Source organism: Mercenaria mercenaria, chromosome 12 (genome assembly GCF_021730395.1).
Source record: "Mercenaria mercenaria strain notata chromosome 12, MADL_Memer_1, whole genome shotgun sequence".
Lineage (NCBI taxonomy): Eukaryota > Metazoa > Mollusca > Bivalvia > Venerida > Veneridae > Mercenaria > Mercenaria mercenaria.
Genome location: NC_069372.1, coordinates 13,199,626 through 13,218,863, shown reverse-complemented (window position 1 = coordinate 13,218,863; position 19,238 = coordinate 13,199,626). Strand labels below are relative to the sequence as shown.

The 19,238-nt window shown below is 34.3% G+C and overlaps 2 protein-coding genes across 2 annotated transcripts; both read right to left on the bottom strand.

Annotated features, from left to right (window-relative positions):
- Window positions 1–1,547: 1,547 nt before the first annotated feature.
- On the bottom strand, window positions 1,548–12,402 carry LOC123533108 (heat shock 70 kDa protein 12A-like). The gene is made up of 6 exons (XM_053519248.1): window positions 12,255–12,402; window positions 10,224–10,367; window positions 9,015–9,272; window positions 8,448–8,666; window positions 7,883–8,027; window positions 1,548–6,619 (listed from the first exon to the last, which is right to left on the bottom strand). Exon 6 carries the CDS (start codon window positions 6,472–6,474, stop codon window positions 5,545–5,547), a length of 930 nt encoding a protein of 309 aa, XP_053375223.1. The 5' UTR covers window positions 6,475–6,619; window positions 7,883–8,027; window positions 8,448–8,666; window positions 9,015–9,272; window positions 10,224–10,367; window positions 12,255–12,402; the 3' UTR covers window positions 1,548–5,544.
- LOC128547496 (heat shock 70 kDa protein 12B-like) lies at window positions 6,626–17,270 on the bottom strand. The gene is made up of 7 exons (XM_053520433.1): window positions 17,180–17,270; window positions 12,255–12,352; window positions 10,224–10,367; window positions 9,162–9,272; window positions 8,448–8,666; window positions 7,883–8,027; window positions 6,626–6,651 (listed from the first exon to the last, which is right to left on the bottom strand). Exons 1-7 carry the CDS (start codon window positions 17,268–17,270, stop codon window positions 6,626–6,628), a joined length of 834 nt encoding a protein of 277 aa, XP_053376408.1.
- Between the last annotated feature and the right edge of the window lie 1,968 nt (window positions 17,271–19,238).

The following is a 19,238-nucleotide window of genomic DNA, read 5'->3' as shown; positions in this document are numbered from 1 at the left end:
CATCACATAACGGCCATGACTTTTGACTATGAAAATCAAGAAGGATCTGTGTTGAATATTCATTTTAACTAACGGTTATTGTAAGCTTGACTTTAGATTTCAAAATCAGTTGTGGTCCTTCACTGCCCATGGGCAGTTTTTCGTATGTCTGCTTTACTAAGCAACACAAAAAGAACTTGCGTTAAGTTTTAGATAATATATGTACAATACAAAGACATATAAAGTTACATTTAACAACATGCGTTCACTTTGGGCCTATAAGTCATTTAAGTTTTTGTTTTTGTAAGTTTTGAACATCAACGTACATGGTGAAAATAACAGTAAATAATAAAAAATGGAACTCATTATGTGATAAATAGTTTTAATAGAATTCACAACAATTAAATATACAATGTCATGTCATTTAAGCACTTCATTAGTAATCAAATTTTACATTTTTGTATGTTTCTAATGTACTAAGATAGAGACTTTGCTAACATATTCACCGTCTTAAAAATGGAATATTTGAATAATAAGAATGTTAACATATACATATTCCGCATACACAAATCAGAACATTTGAATTTAAACATAGAAAAAAATGTATTGGCATAACTGAAATAGAATAAGGTAACCCCACATGGAAATAATTCTTAAGCCACTCTTACGACATTCAATAGAAAAGACAAACTAGATCAGAATCGCACAGTGGAGATCTAAGTATAGAAAAATCAATATCGGTGTCATGGAATCACAGTCCAAAGTTACAATGACAAGTACAATGTTTTCAAGCCAAGCATTAAACACGATTATTACTTATTCTATCTGCAAGTGTATACAACACATTGATTGTGTATTTTTTATTTATACTAATGTACTATACTATGCAATAAACATCATACTTCCATATTATTTCATTCATTATATCTTTATCTTCAGGAGACTAATGAATTCGCATAACACTGTGTCAAAGATGAAAAGGTATAGAATATAATACAAAAATAATGTAGTGGTGCTGTCGCATATCGAACCCACACCAACGGCAATATCACAATAAAGTGCGCACAATGGTGGCTGAGCAAGTTATATGGTATTTCTGATGAACAGTACAAGGTGGTATCTATCAGTTGACATGTAAACTTCATGAAAATTTGCAGTGTGTTAAAATGTGTCACACAAACCAACGTTGAAGAATTTCAATGGTTTTGACGGTCTATATACACATATAACTAAGACATTTGGTGTTAAGACCATCAGTTTGGCTGTCCGCAAATATCGTGTGGGACACGGCCCCTATGAAGATTTCCTACCTCCAGTGAAGTTTGAGTATTTATATTTTACCAGTGTAAATATGTCTTTGAATGATAAGTATAGGGTACATAAAAATTAACTTTCTGGTTTTGTATAGCTGTAACGAAATGGTTCAAAGTAATCTGTGTAGGACACGGCCCCACAAATTCAGAAGTTTTCAATATGTTAGCAATTTCATCCTAAAAAGTCATAAATTTTATTTTGGTAAAATGTAGCATGCAATAGACATTAAGGTTATTAACTAATCAATATTACAAAAAAATATATTTGTTTAATTCAAAATACTGTAAATTGAATATGGTAGATAGAAATGTAATTATAAAAGCAAAAATATCATACATACATTTCTAAGAAATGTACACAATAACTTGCAGTTACTAATTATAAAAGCAAAATAATAATATATACATAAGAAAAACAATTTTTGTTCAAAAACACCATGCATAAAAGCATTAAACATTTATAAACGAGAAAGTACAGAAAATGTTCTCAAGTCAGGTTTTAGATAGCCATTTCATTGATTGCTCTATATTAAAGTTACTTAAAGAGGCAGCCTTGGATTTGCACCACGTTGATACATAAGGTAGAACAGTAAGGTTTCAGACCTATAAGTGTACACATGAACACATTGATTTGAACATGATGTATAAACAATTTACTTTATTGTAACAATGTTTTAGTTTATTTTAAACACATGTTTTGTTCCATACCTGTGTTTATTTGATCTCGTTTATGCATATACAAAACCCAGTATCAATTTTACCATAATTTTTTTTGAAATAAACGAATATAATACTCCAGTGCCTTTTGATGACATAAGTGTGTACCCTTGTGGTAGTAGGAGTAAACAAGTCAAAATGTCGATACTTTGTTGATACATTTGTGCTATTCCAATTACGTGCCCTGATGCATAAGAGAGTGTCAAAGTTTAAATTTTTATTTCCTACTCTTCATAAAATGGCATATTTTTAGGATATGTGCGCTTAAGGTTACAAACAGTAACGATCTTCAATTTAAAAATCGTTACTTCGTCTTTAACTGCTAGATATCTATTAAAATGTTAATTAAGAAATGAAGGTGAACATTAACAAGGACACAATATGAGGTTTAAAGCTCAGCCACATGCTTCATCCTTAAATGACAGTTTTCCTACACCATATGAGCCGTGCCATGAGAAAACCAACATAGTGGGTATGCGACCAGCATGGATCCAGACCAGCCTGCGCATCCGCGCAGTCTGGTCAGGCTCCATGCTGTTCGCTTTTAAAGCCTATTGGAATTGGAGAAACTGTTAGCGAACAGCATGGATCCTGACCAGACTGCGCGGATGCGCAGGCTGGTCTGGATCCATGCTGGTCGCAAACCCACTATGTTGGTTTTCTCATGGCGTGGCTCATTTAATTTATCCCATGTTTCTTCCTCAAACGAAAGGCGGGCTATACCATTTGATTTATTTCGATCCTCAGTTTCCGCAATATAATAAACGTCTCTTAAACTTAAGTCTTTATCAAAATAGGAGGTACACATTGAATTCAGAGGATTCAGTCATTTTAAACTTGTCCAAAGTATGTTCAGTTTTTACAACTTGTGCTTAAGATAAAGATGTGAACTTTATTTTATTTTTGTTTGGTTTAACGTCACACCAAACAATTATAGGTCATATGGCGACTTTCAAGTTCTTAATGGGTTAGCAAGGACTCGGGTGCCTATACGGGTATTAGTTCAGGCACAAGCTGGTACCTGGGTAGAACTACCGACCTTCCGTAATATCTAGCATGGAATTATTCTGCAACCAAATCGAGATTTTGAACCAAGAGCGGTTACGGTGAATGAGAACTTAAATATTAACCGTTCTACAAAAATGTAAAAATATAAAACATGAATTAAACTCTTGCCCTTTATTCTGTGTTGGCCAATAACTTAGTTTCATTTTCGATTTAGTAGGCTCCTAATAATTGTAGCCTCCCCTTATCACTGTTCAGTGACGTATTCTATAGACAAAATGTCGGGGCTGACATTCAGTCATGGTTATCATAGAAGCTTGAGATGCCTGATAAATAAATTTTATTGATCAACTGCCTGATATTTAGCGCGTCTGATCTTGGAAAATTATCTACAAGTATTGTCGGTATTGGTTAAATTTTTTGTTTAGATTCTTTTTTCTCCAAAACTATAAGAGATGCATCTTTGAAACTTTGCACTTTTTAATCAATATACGATAAACAAATAGGTCAAGAACCATAACTCTTACCTGTACTATGATGGACTAATAATCATTTAAGTCCTTAGAAAATTTAAAGTTCTTTGTTACAGTTTTTGTAAAGGGCCATTTCTCTTGAATAATATATAAACTATAGCTTTGAAAATTTGCAGACTTCAGAATCATCATTTGATGGACCTGTTGACTAAGAATCCTAAGTTTGTCCTAACACGCATTTCCTTTTCATCAGAATTATGGCCCTTTTTTACTTAAAAAATAGAAAGCCTTTGTTTACTTCTTGTTAAGGTCCAGTTTACTTAAATGGTATCAGGGTAACATCTTTGAAACTTTAAAATCTCGTTTATCATCATTAGATGAGTATGTAGACCAAAACCATTAACTCGTTCTTTCATTTTGTCAGAATTATGATACATTTTATCTTAGAAAATTGGTATTCCTTTGTTATTCATTTTTGTTCAAAATCACTAGTCTTGAATACTGTAGCTTTAAAGCTATATACAGTCTTTCGTCATCAATAGGTGAGAAAGAAGACCACTGCAAGAATGCTGTATTTTTTCTTGCATATTGCCTTTCGATAAGCTCTTACAGACAAGAGTTGTCTCCCGAAGGCACTGCTCTTGTACATTGATTATTGCTTTACATAGAGTAATATAATTATCTATACACGCCTATATCAAATTAAAACATTTTAGTTGTATGTATACAATATTGTATTTTAACTATTTAAAAGAACAATAACCATTACAGCCATCACAGAACAGTTTATGTAATTTAATGTCATATGTAGTTAAAGTTCCATTTAACGCAATATTCCAAGACAATACAGCAAACTAACATGAACTGTGGTATGTCCCTTTTGGTCAAACACCACAAAGATGACATTTCGGGTCAGGTATGCTCAGCTCCAACAATCAACTTGTTTCAGCTTTGTTTCAGTACAATTATACAACAACATTACATCTTGCCATCTTTCAGAAGGATTCTTGTTCAGTTTTGTATTATTGTTTTATACCGAACTGAATTCCTGCTACTCATTGTTAAAGAATTACTACATTGGCAAATGTCTTATTTTCTTTGCATATATTAGCCGCCAACAACAATATTTGGCACAGACACGTAGTACTTCCAGAAAGAGTTCAAACCTAAATAAGGGTTCAAATGAAAGATTGTTGCTACCCGTATATCGTGGGCTGAGCGCGAAACTATTGTAACTGTATATGAATAAAGAACAAGATACAACAGTTTCGCGCTCGGCTCTTGCTATCAACCCAGTATCGCTATCGTTTTTAGAGATACTGTTTTATGAAATATCCATGTCAGTACAATTATGATCACATTGAAGGGCATATCTTATTTTATAAAATAAGTATACTTCCGTTATACGACTAAAAGTGATAAATCATTTTTAAAATGACAAATATTTGACATGATTTTCCGTCCTTAACCATAAAAAACTAAACAAAACTGATCATGATAAAACTAATGTACTGATCAATGAATAAAATCATAATAGGCAGGGAGAACCGCCGAGAAAAATAATCTGCAATTCTATAAATATTCAAACGTTGATCAGAATACGAACAATACATTTCCGCAAAGAACGAGAAGCAGGCATGGACATGTTTGATAAAGTTAATTCATTCTAATAATATGATGTACTTTTGGAGTATATTTGCTAAGTCAAACATCGTACATGCCAGACTGTAGCTTTATTTCTTTTGTTTTTATTCGCATGAAAGAGTTTTAGTTTAAAAAACACTAAAACTTGATTTATTTTTATTTGACCATAAAAACATATTCTATATAGGCAATATAGATTTATACTTGATACTAAATCCTGTACAGAACGTCTTTCATATTCATTCCTGATGCTGTCTTTTTTCCTTTTCAACAAACCGGATCTCAATGGTCCATTAAGTCTGAAATTCTTTATTCTTAATTCATTTAAGAGAGTAAACCACTATTTTACATGAATCTGTTTACGGTAGTTATACAATAGTCTCATCAAACCTTTACAGTCCGTATAATTCAGGTTAAATATTACCGAATTTGATGTCTGTATTATATTCCTTCCCAGATGCCTTGTCTGTTGCAATAACAGACAATTCTGTTCCACCATAAATCATGGTCACTTCGACTTCTTTTTCAGTACTGCCTTTTGTATCTGGAATATCAACTGAAATTTTGGCTAACTGTTTACAGCCGTCTTCAGTTGTGTACTTCGGATTCAGCGAGGTGGACGTAAAGATAGGAAGCCCAAGTTTCGTTTGCTTTCTATACACGGGAAAGTAACTCTGTACTGGCTGTCTGTTGCCAAGCACAACAGATTGACCCTTACGTACATGTACGTCGAAAATATCTTTGCAAATGTCTTTTCCCGTCTCCTTATTTCTCCATTTCTTCGTCTCGTCATGTCTTTTCGGATCAAATGACAAATTCGTCTTAATTCCGAATGTTTCTCTACTTATACGACTTTTGAATATCATGGGGTCTTGCCCAAAGAGCACTGCTCCTTTCAAGACAGCTTTGAAGGGTGAAGATGGCACAACAACTTTGATTTCTGGGAAGTCGTTAGCAATCATTTTCCGAATGTTTTCGATCACGATCGGTGACTCCGCAAAACCACCAACAAGTACAACCGTTTTCAATCCATTTACTTCTTCTCTGTTAAGCACTTTTCCAATGGTTGTATACACTACTTGGCATGTTTCCTTGAACAGGTTGTCACGAATCAGAGCTGAATTAAACATTAATTCTCTGTCCTGAAATGAAAGGTAGTTATTTTCCTTCAATCGTATTGTTTTATCTTCCAGTTTATCACGCACCTGTGCTGGAACTTCAAGTTCAATCATCTCTCCATCCGGATCTTCTGAACCGATAGTCACTTTCTTCCTTTCAAAATCTGCTTCCATCTTCAACATTTCAACTGGGGTTGCTTTATTGGATTGAACGTCTCTTTCCATCCATCTCCCTCAAAGTTGTCATGACAAACTTGCAGAAATGCCTCACTGATCTTTTGCCCTCCTACTGGATCGCCTAGTGGTGGACAAATTTCCTTTAGTAGCCCTGTTTCTTCTACTTCAACTGCGGATAAGTCCGCTGTCCCACCTACAATCATGTTAAAATGATACTAGAATGAACTATAAATAGATACATACATGTAATCATAATTTGTTCAACTTACAAAAGGAAGAATTGTTTTAGTAAGACCCCTGTTCTATAGTCTAAAATATTTGCATACGAGCACATAAAACAAGAACAAGGCTAGGATACCATATAACACAAAATATGTTGTTATACCTTTCATCATCTTCCTAAACTGAACCAGGAAGTCCTTACACAAAGTTTGCATTTCTAAACTGCTTTATTACCCTTGTGATGCTGTTTTCATCTAATATCATTAATAAAGGTATAAACATTTTTTTCCAAAACAGTGTAATATTTAATTCACACTTTACCCTACTTTAATTTTTTTTCCAAACAGTGTAATATCGAATTCTCACATTACCCTACTCGGCATTTAAGTTTTTGTTAAGCGGATGTTTAAATTGTGTGTATGAATATTTGAAACTGCTAATTTTTAAAATAAGTATTGAAGATGGGTGCTACCATTTTCAAAATTCTGAATATATGAATGTATACTTTTTATGTTCCAACTGTTACTGTCTACAAAACAGTCTCTGTGCTAGTACTTTACTTTGTAACTTATATGAGTATAGGACAATTAAACGGGACTCTTTAATAACTCATGATTAAAACAAATACACTTAATACAGTCAGACAAAATCAAAATGGCTTCCATTCCAATCTAAATATTTTCGCACAGAATTGTTTACAACTTTCTATTTATGTTTAGAACAATGTGTTATTCTATAAAATAGACATACAGTGGAATCCTTTTGTTCGTATTTGAAGTGTAAAGGAAAAGATAACAATATATGCGTATGCTTTTTACGTACAATGTTTGTTACACATGCTGTGATTTTCATTCAGAAATTGTTCTGGTAACGCTAACCTCAGCAAGTGTAGGATGATTGTTTGTTTGTTTGTTCTGGGTTTAACGCCGTTTTTCAACAGTATTTCAGTTATTTAACGACGGGCAATTAACCTAACCAGTGTTCTTTGATTCTGTACCAGTACAAACCTGTTCTCCGCATGTAACTGCCAACTTCTCCACATGAATCAGAGGTGGAGGACGAATGATGTCAGACACAAATCGTTACGGAGAAAATACGCCTCGCCCAGGGCTCGAACTCACGACCCCGCGATACGTAGTTTTGCGCTCTCCCTATTGAGCTAAGCGGGCGGGCTGCGTAGGATAAATGTTTATTGTTTGCTGATACAAATACAATAATGTAAATTCTAACATACCGCCTAAGTCTGCAACAAGAAACTTCTGTCCTTTCATCCCGAGGTCATTCATTTCTTTTCTTTGTCCTTCAGGTAAATGCAAGCAATAAATAGCTGCTGCTTCAGGTTCAAGGGCCAACAAAACATTTCGTTTACCAATACCAGCCTAAAGTATAGAACTGTTTGTTAACGTTTCTCAACATTATTCCACTGAATTACTAGGATAATAGTTTTCAAAAAAAACACAGCTCACTATAATGTATTCACATATGAAAAATGTATGTACTTTTTCATTTAAACTTTGCAATATCGATATCACGTCGTACTTTTCCACATAAAAGATATTTCAGACAAAAACACTTCATTCACACATTCTTAATCGACTGTCAGGTCAATTGACTTTATTTAGCACCATACATGCGCCATAAAATAGGGATTTCCGATTTCATCTACTTGTTAATAAAACATAGCAGTCCTCGTGAAATTTTTCGCAGGCTTATAACCTTTTCGTCATGTTAAAATATATCAAAACATAGTTTTGTTATGCATCATTTAAATAAGACATAAATTGAGACCTCTTTCTTACCTCAACTGCGGCGTCCCTCATAAACTTCTTAGCTTCATCAGACCATATTGCCGGAACAGTGACTACAAAAAGAGTCTTGCTGAGTTCAACGTTTACACCATTTGTCTTCAGTTTCTTCAGGCAATGATCTTTCAAAGTTTTGATGAACAGTGACATTACATCAAATAAGGGCAACTGTTGTCCAATCTGGTCCTCTACTAACAGCTCACGATGGAATCCCTGAAAACATACCTGTGCACATCAGCACACTGTTGCACGCATCTTAGCATATTTGTTTACAAACGATAAAAAGTTTAAAAGAGATGCCTTCGGCTGATATCATAATAAAAACCAATACTTATAATACACAATTTTATAAAAACTGACATAGTATAAATTATCAAATAAGACTAGCATTATTGCATTCTGTTCTAGCTCTTGCCTAGATCACTAGCTGCGAATGAATCACCTTATCATTTTTTTATTTACATAATTATGTTCTATTACGATAACAAGTATTTGAAGCCATAACAATTCATTCTTATGCAACAGTCACTGTGGCAGTTTATCAGTGAATATCTATATTACCTGATTGTAAAGCAGTAATTTAAATCTTTTGAAGAATTAGTACTGCCCGGCAAGCTCGTGCGCATCTTGTTTCTGTTTCGCCAATCCACTGTAAATTCTCTCAGCTTCATGTCCAATTTTTGTCTTTATTTCATCATTTATGTTTACTTTGATACCACTAAGTGACTGCGAGAGACTGAGATTTTCTTGTTTTTGGTCAACGGCTCCCTCCTCATTCTTTTGACATTCTAGCAGGATACATGTTGTTGTTTTGTGAAGCTGGGTAAAACAATATCACTGGTTTATGTGGTGTTTATCAATCTTGTGTCAGTAAGAACCGTTTAATTGGATATACGTGGATGAAGGTTTAAAAGAATTATGAATATTTACAGGTTTGAATTGTTGCCAAATACTTTCATCCCTGGTGTTTACATATCCTTTTATCTATCTAATTTTTGAAGTCGATTCAAACTTATATATAACCTTACGCTCATCTTCGATAAGAGGCGTTTATGTATTTATTTAACGAAGAAATTTATATCAATTTGTAACTTGTGCAACGTTTATGTTAAAATTGTAGATATTGGGTTATGTTTTAAAGGCATCAGTTCAACCAACATTTTTCTGTTTTTCTGTCAGTGTACATAATCCATCTAAAGTGCCTATCTACAGCTAAGTAGACTTTCAAATACGACAAATAAATTAGGCTTTGATCGGAACTTTATAGTTTCAATTCAACTGAAATAATGAAAATGCTTTTAAGGTGTACTGAATCCATTTTTTTATACAAAACAACAAACACTTGTGGAGAACAGGTTTATACTGGAACAGAATCCAGGAACACTGGTTAACTGAAAAACGGTGTTAAACCCGCCCCATATCCCCACCCCTTTGAAAAGGCCAACAGAAGTGTCATAGTTGCTAAACCTTGAAATTTTCATATAAACTATTCTACATGTAATTATAAGGACAGCATGTATATGAATTACTACGGCAGAATTTCAAGAGATTGAATTATTACCGTAAACCTGCCAGTGCCAAAGATTTTATACCCTCCACAAGTTCTCGAGTTAATCAGCGGCAGGGCATAAATTATTTTAGCCGCAATTGGCAAAGGGAACTATAGCTTCGGAGTAGCCTCTCTTTTGGTGATACCAATATGTTTACTCTCAGGCGTGTCTTAAATATTAGTATTAACCCTGTAAAACTGCATCATCAATCTTCCCTTACCTGCAGAGCACCTGCTCCCCAACTCGTATTGAAGTGAATTTCACTTCTATTAGTTTCGAATTCCGCTCTCTCTTGCCAAGCATAACCAGAATAGGTACTGCCAATATCCAGAGCCACAACTAATTTGGGACCATTAATGATGCTCTGAAAGAGTTGTCATAGTATATGTAGATATTGAAACAAAGTAATCCTCTTAGTCGATCCTACAACAGTACAATTGTCTGTGAGCTACCAAAGATGTATACTTTTTCATGAAATTTTTTAGCAAATTTATAGTCAGAAATACACGTCGTACTAAAAGAAATGTCTAAAACACGACTGTGATTACTTACAAATAAAAATGAAACGTTAAGTTTCACATATGAACAATGATAATTTATACGATTATAAGTCCACGACATAAGGACTATTATAAAAAAAGAATTTCTACTAAAAAAATGAATTACTTACACTGTGATGAAACCAAATTTATCATGAAAATTATTTCTTGCATACTAATTTATTTTATGTCGATTGTGAAACTAGTTCGTCATTAAAAGCAATTCATAACAAGAGCTGTCGAAGGACAGTGACGCTCGATGCCTTGTCAATAGAATGAAAATAGAAGTTGAAAAGGGAGCACGATTTTGTAAAGAAGAAAAATAGATTCATGAAACCTGTACAATGCATGTAGACAAAGTGTATAAAGTTTCAATCTAAGTATCCAGATCAGTAGGTGCCGAGCTACCAGCTTACATATACATAACCGAAAAGGGGCATAACTTTGTAAAAATACAATGTAGAGTTATGAAACTGTGCAATGTATGTCAGATTACCACAATGAACAAGTGTATTAAGTTTCAATCCATTCCGATTAGTTACTGGGACCACCTTTATGGAATCTGTGCAACGTAAGTCAGTTATTCACAGTGAATAAGTGTGTGAAATGTCAATGCATTACCACAAGTGGTTACCGAGATGCCAGCTTACATACAAAAACTTTACCAAATCCGAACGCAGACACCGACGCAGACACCGACATCGACACACGAGCGTGTCCAATAACTCTACCTATTCTTCGAAAAGTCGAGCTAAAAAATGTATGTTTATTGAAACCTACAAATGTAGCTGAATGGATCTTTGAAGGGTAGCAAATTTAATGAAAAGTTTCCTTACCAAAAGCGCCGCTAGCTTTTCTAATGTAAAGGTTTAATCATTTTTTCTGTAAAAGTAATGGCGCTTAAAGTGTTTTGTTTGTATACTTTTTGTTTGTTTTTGTTGTTGTTTTTTTTTCTTTATTTTGCTCAACTTATAGCACATAAATTTGTGAAACATCCACGGTTGAAACAGAAAAGTCGTTTAATATGTTATCTATATCAGAAAATATAGACACGTTCTGTGTTTCCAAAAACAAATTTAGTTTAAATTGGGTCAAGGCGTTTTGTCTCCGGTTAAATAACCATGTACGTATCTGATTTCTTCATTTTTGACAAATAGACTAATATCTAGGGTTAAGAAATAAGCGAAGCAAATAAGACAATTTATTACATGTTTTGCAGTAAACAATTGAAATAATAGACAATAGAGAAAAGGTCTTTGATTGTTTGTTTGTTTGTTTGTTTTTTCATTTATTTATATTTATTTATATTATTTTTTTCTGCAATGAAAAGTACAACATAAAAAATAGTATAAAATATGCAGAACTTAAGTCATGAAATGAAACATTAATATCATACGCAAAAGAACACCCTATATCTAATTTTAACTCGTGACACGTTATAACTTTACAAAAACATAATGTAATCTACCCGTATTTATCAGAAAGCCAACGCTTGATCAATTTCACGGTTATTTACAGGTTTTTTTTATGTATTACGCATATCACATTTCAGCTTTTTAACTTTACTGAACGAACTGTATGTATATGAATCTATATTGAAATTACTTAATATACGATCTCGCGTATTGTCACATATAAACCTAACAGTCAATTTTCATAACGTTCTTAATTAATGTAAATTAGTAAAAGATTTCAAAAAATGATATACTCACCAGCTCCATTTCCAGAATCACCAGCAGTCCAGTAGCGGTGTTCTTTACACATTCAAACCGGACACTTCCTGATTTACGACGTAATAGCAAAACAAAATCTAAATTTAGAACACGTAAAACCCAATTTAAATGGTTTTATATATAGAAGTAAACTATAAACAAGAAACGGAAATTTACCACAGACGCATGCCACTGGTACGACAGTGATTTTATCTTTTGTATTTAAAGAATATTTTATTAACCACAATGTATTTACAACATGTACACATATCAAAAAGGAATAGATGATTAAGTAGTAAGCTGAAAGCTTATTTGAAACTTTCTCTTTGAATATCTACGTTTATCATGTTAAAGGATGGTAACGTATAAAGTGATTGCTTGCAATCCGACTAAAGTGCATCTCCAATTAACGCTACGCTTTGTATCTGAAGACGTTCTATTGATAGACTCGATCTGACGAGCCTTCCGCTAGCCAATCAGAGCCTTGCTTGCAACATTTTGAAGTTTAAACAAATCTATATGTAGCCTGGGTTTTTCGTGTTTATAGACGCCCACATCATAACTGCGCCCTCGTGTTTCGAGAGGTATCTTATGTCACGGTACGGAATTGGTCACGTAAGGGGAGAATGTGTCAGGCACCCGGTTAGCTCAGTCGGTAGAGCACTCGCTCTGTAAGCCAGGGATCCAAGGTACGAACTCCGGACTAACTGCACATTTTTCTCACCCTGTGACATTCGACGCTATTTTGATGGTTCAGCCAAATGCTTGTTTGATTGGTTCAAATAAAAAATAAATTTGCGTAAAATAAAATTAACAATATCGGAAATCCAAATATACAGAAAAATGAATGTGAGAACGTCATCGTCAGATCTTCGTTTAGAAGATCAAGTACTTTAGTCAGATTGAAATTGCGTGTAGTTTATTCATCTACATTTGTTTTATTCTAACTATAGTGTTTAAGTATTAACCATGTTACGCGCACGAACACAAAAACAAAATAAAACATAATATAACTTTAAAGTAATAAGTTATTAATTTATTAGTTGTACTAAATGTGTATGTCTATGTGGCAAAGAAAGGAGTTAGGGAGTGGTCGCTTTAGAGACTTTCTTCGATTTGAACTTTGTCTATATACCGTGTGTAAATCTATATGGGTTTTTTATTCAACTTTGTGTGTATAAAGCTTCTAAAATACATAATTGTTCCATTAGATAATTAGAGTAGAATATATAATAAGCTTCTTCTTGACACATGTATAAATTTCATATGAAAGGAAGATAACATGCAATTTTGGAACAAAAGCACTTTTTTATTATTCTAAATCAAATTAAAAGTAATGCATCTTGTATTAAAAAATGTGTTATTCGCAATTGTTTGCACGTCTTACTGTACAATGGTTAAAAAAATACAAAGTTAACACTTGTGTTTGTGTAAGTGTTGTAACGTAGTAAAATATGTTAATGTAACATTCTGTGCACTCTGAAATTGTTGGCATGTTCCACTTTCGTAAAAGTGCTTTTGCAAATAAAACATACACTTGCTAGGACAATACTCGTAAAGGTGCAAGAAGGGTAAATGAATGTAACAGACTACTCTCTTAAAAGATTTTTGCAGGCGGTTCAAAAGTTCATTTTTTCCATTTTTCTCTAATACGGATAAGTACACCATTAGTTTGTGTCTGGGATATTTTTGTCACATTTGTTTCATACATTGATATATTATGAAGTCTTGGACGGACTTCTTTCTATACCACAGCACACGATTCTGGTACGAATATGATGTGGTAGTGGTGTCTGCAGAGCTCATAACAACTCTTAGGTTTCAGTATTACTGCCGAATCTGTAAACGTAGATATGGACTTCGATGTTCAGTACATGTATATGTATGTACAGTTATTTCAATAATGGCTTTATTCGGACTCTATTTTATTCGGAGACTTAGATGGGAGGCCACTCTTCAGGGCATGTTTGAGTTTGGCCATGCTACTCTTGCGTCATATAAATAGTCACATATCCGGAAAGCACGCGATGTCTTTCTTTCTACTTGGGATTTCAAAGAGACAGGTCTAGTATTTTTAAGTTCTTAACAATTTATTGAAAAACACACCGCCCACTCCTTGTATTTAATACAAGTAGACCTACTATATTTGTATCTGTTTATTGTTACTATGGTTGTTTCGCTCTAGGGGGATCATTCTGTTTCTAGGGTAGGGAATCACATTACTTCATAACGTTACTCTGCATAACTCGGCATGACTGACTGCAAAAACCCACTGGTTGCAAACAAAAGGACATGAACATACAGGATGGCTTCTGATTGGACGGTATACCTAATAAAATGCGTTACAAATTATTGTTAACTAGCTATATAGTATAGTGCAGATTTGAAGTTTTAATATGATTGTGAACATTAAATAGTTCTACGGACAGCAACTGGTACATAAGTGTTAAAGTTTTTGGACAAAGGCTGTTTCCAAAAACAGTATGTGTGTGCTTATATCATGTGATTTATAGCACGGACACGAGTGATTATATTTATAGTAGACTAAACTGTTACTGATATAGGTTCGGCACTCCAGTGCTTATTTTATCATATTATCGAAATCTGCTACCGTATACGAATATTTGTCATATTTTGAACAGATGTTTGTATCTATCTTACATTTTAACTAACAGTCAGTCAGGGCCAAATAAATGCAAAACTGAATCTAATAACAGTAACATGGTGAAATTTTTTCTCGGTGTTACTTGGTTTCCGAGTTCTCCGAATGTATAAACGAGATGGTGTGCTTCATTTTAGTTAGACGGTATGCCATTGGATATTGAAATAAACTGTGTTTTCTTTGGTCTGGTTGCTTTATGTTTCAGAGACAAACGTTTGGTGCTTATAAGTCATAGAAAATACATATATATATATATATATATTATATGCATATTTATCTGTCTTGTATACCGAATTAACTAGTTTACTATAATCATCAAGTTATTGTTTCTAACATTTCAAGTGCAAGGCATATTAATATTGTTGTGTATGGTGTTTTAAGTAAAGTTACGCACGAAGTTTTTGTATTTAATTTAGACAATGTCTGTCACTCACAGTATCGTGAAAATATTTCAACAGAGAGGTGATCAGACGTGAAATTATGATGAATTCTGCATTACAAGTCTTTAACCTTAATTGCAGTCTCACTGCTTGAGCCGGAGCTCCTGTCAGGGAAGGTCGACCTAAGATCAAGATGTTAATGGGGAGGAACATCAAGCAGTTTGTCCAAGGGGGTATTGGAACAAGAGTATTGCATTATTTGCTTTTGCTCTCAGTACTTGGCCATTCCTGTATCGTCTTGCGGTATACAGCTTTGTCGTACAATGACGAGTTGTAGCTTCTATTCCTGCCTGAAGGGTACCCATTGATGAATGGACTCTTCAATTGTTTGCGGTAATTTGGACCGATGAACATTGCGATTCCGTGTTTATGATACTGCCTGTGAGTCTTTTTGACTTGGGTTATGATAAAGGGAGTTTTGCAAAACTCAACTATTGCAAATAACACGTCTGTTCTTCTTTCGTTAGAGTAAATATTACTTGAATCTCCTGTCAAGCTTAATATTGTGCGTTTTATTCGACCTGGCGGAAAGGGGTTAATCTCTGACTTATGCAAATAATGGAAATCTCAAACAAAAGCAAAATAGGTAGAACAATATATTTGCTTAATTCCGTAATCTTCGGTAATCAACGACTGAAAAATCAACGCTACATTTGTTATATGTACTATATACCCTGCACAATAATGTACTGGTCCGTCGCGAAACCTCGCCCTGCCAGGTCAAATAAAATGCACAATAGTTCAACGAAAGTGCATATACTACATTATTGTGATTATTCTGTATGTAATATAGAACAAGTACTGAGTACTTGTAACTGGATTATATGCCCTTATTGCGATTATCAAAAATAAAATAAGAAATATATAAACATCGGCATATGATTATGCAATGAATCTCTAGTTTCTGAGATAACTTTTCTCTCTGCTTAATGTTGGTGTGTGCTATAAATTAGTTTGTTGTTGTTTTTTCATTAAGAATCTACTTGTGTGTAATCAATTCTCCCCCTGTAGAGTTTTTTATAGTGAGTGTTTCTAATCTGAGTTACAATTGGTTGAAATTTATTTCAGCATTGTATTCTTTTCCTTTTATTTTATCTGTTGCAATAACTGAACATTCTGTGCCACCATAGATCATAGACACTTTAACCTTTCTCTTAGTATCGCCTTTCGGTTCTGGCAAATCAACCGTAATTATGCCTATCTGTTTACAGTCGTTGTCATCTACGTATTTCGGATTCCGTGACAAAGACGAATAGATAGGAAGACCGACTCGTCGCTGATATTTATATAAGGGAGCATATATTTGAATCGGTTGTTTACTGTCAAGAACAACAGACTGATCTTTCCGTACGTGCACATGAAAAACCTTTTTTCTTTTCCCGTGTCCTTGTGTTTAAACTTTCTTGAATCATTGTGGACTTTTGGATCGAAAATCTGATTGATTCCTATTCCAAAAGTCTCTCTACTGATTCTACTTTTAAATATCATTGGGTTATGTCCGACGAGCACTGCCCCTTTTAAGACAGCCTTAAAGGGTGATGATGGAACCACAACTTTTATTTCAGGGAAATCTTTACCTATCATTTGTCGGATGCTTTCGACTACAATCGACGATTCAGCAAAACCACCAACCAGGACAACTGCTTTCAATCCCTTTGCTTTCTCATTACTGAGGACCTTTGTAATGGTTTTATACACTGCTTCGCATGTTTCCTTAAACAGCCTGTCGCGAATGACACCAAAATTAAACATTATCACTCTGACCTCGAATGATATATACCTATTCTCTTTTAGTCAGATTGTTTTATCCTCAAGTTTATCACGAGCTAGTGCTGGAACTTCCAGATCAATCATTTCTCCATCTTGATTATCTGAACTGATTGTGACTTTCTTCCTTTCAAAATCTGCTTCCATCTTAAGCATTTCGACTGGAGTGGCTGCGCACCATAAACCGGTTTAAGGTAATATGCGCCACCTTACAATTTTCAACGGACTGTTATGAAATTTTACCAAATTAAAGTTGACGATATTTCCGATTGACTGGTATTTTTTCCAGTTTTCTGTTATTCTCCATTTTGCAGCTGTATATCTTCAAACATGACCACTAACGTCATTTTTTCAGCAGAGCGCAAAATGACGTACTTGACAGGTTTTTTAAGTAGCGTTTTTATATACAACAAAAATACGGCAAAAATTCTTTATTTTCAAGTTTGTATTAAAGTTATCTCTCCAGTGATATATAATTTGTCAAGTTTATTTCGACGTCACATCGGAGGCAAACGATTTATGAACGCAAAACTGACGTCGAGCTTCACCCAAAATTTTGCGTAAAGACGCCATATTTAAGAAACTGCCTGATAGTTTTTTGAATAAATTTGAACAAGCGTGCAAAATTTCAATCGCTATCGATTCCGTAAAAGAAAAATGGGGGTTACCGTTTTAGATTTCGCTCTATTTACCGCGGCGCTTCCCCTACCCCCTAGTTAAAATAACGACGTTTTTATATTTATTTTTTAAATGTCCATCAATTTAAATTCAGTTTCGGTTTCTGTTGGTGGATATAATGAAATAATATCACAATAATGATAAAATCAAGACGTTATTTCATGATATTCTTCAAACAGATGAATGTTTTCGAGAAAATGTTCTATACGAGACAAAGGCACAGATTTTATTATAGACAACAAACAAATTTGCCTAATACCCCAGTCACACATAATCAGTAATCCGTATCTATCCGTACCTGAGTCGTACCTCAAAGTAGTAATCCGTATCAATCCGTACCAACACTTGGTCAAAACGTATTCAAGACTTATCCCAAACTTGCAAGTTTCTCCAACTTTTGAATATGCATAAAAGTATGAGCGATCCGTAGCCATTTGAGCGTGACTTTAGTCCAAATTGGCTGAAACTTATTCATCCGTAGTTAACGTACTAAAACGTAGTCATCCGTACTGAAACGTACCTTGCCGTATTGATCCGTAGCTGAACGTAGTTATCCGAGGCTGCCCGTACTAAGGCGGAGTCCAACGAAGTTCACCGCCAGCGGCGTACCTGGGCATACGCCTGTGCGTACAATTCAAATTCGGCACCGTGAAAATGAAAAGGCTCAAAATGCTAAAACTGCAAAAAAAAGCCTTAGGAGGTAAGGTGGCTATTTAAAGTTCTTCATTTGAACAATATCATCTTTAAGTTAATGAGATTATCAAATTCATTTTTGAAATACTGTAAATCACGTTATATCCGCATGATCTTTATTTCGCGAATTCCCGCACCCTGAATTATTTCGCGGCTTTATGAATTCGCGACGGGAGGTTTAGAAATTTAAATTCGCGAAGTTTCTTATCTTATATTAGTTCAATTCCAATTCTGGAAGTCGTGATTACATTAATGTCCATTCTTCCGTATCGTATTGGATATATGCACGCCAAAGACTCGTTGAATACATGGTCCGTAACGGTTATTTCGTATTAGTAATCGGTTACTGTGTTCACACAAATTGCTTTTGTTCGACTTAAATTGATTCAAAAGAGCTTTTTAATCCTTTATTCAATTTACGGGCGATTATTCTTGTTACAGTCCTTTCAAAAATAATTGTAACATACAAGTATATAATACAATGGTGTGATAAATTGTCCACTAATCCCTATTGTTATCTAAACAAAATGTGTAAAAAATCAGGTTTGTCGAGAAGATAAAGGATGATATGGATCATCCCCTCAGGTAACACGTGCTCTGCTTGTTTGACAAAGTGCATCAAGGAGATGCTCTCCGTAACCTGTTAAAAAAACAAAGTTATCATCCTGCCAGCTGCATGTAAATCCAACCTCTACACATTAGCGTTAATTCTGTCTTTAAGCAGTATATTCTACATGAAATGTT

Bases quoted from the DNA above. Each gene is read 5' to 3' on its own strand.
- LOC123533108 (XM_053519248.1), bottom strand. From the start codon at position 6,474: ATGGAAAGAGACGTTCAATCCAATAAAGCAACCCCAGTTGAAATGTTG.
- LOC128547496 (XM_053520433.1), bottom strand. From the start codon at position 17,270: ATGGAAGCAGATTTTGAAAGGAAGAAAGTCACAATCAGTTCAGATAAT. The intron at 9,273-10,223 runs GTAAGGGAAGAT...TGTTTTACCCAG, and splicing joins GGGGAGCAGGTGCTCTGCAG to CTTCACAAAACAACAACATG. The intron at 8,667-9,161 runs GTAAACATAAAT...GTATGTTTTCAG, and splicing joins AGTCACTTAGTGGTATCAAA to GGATTCCATCGTGAGCTGTT.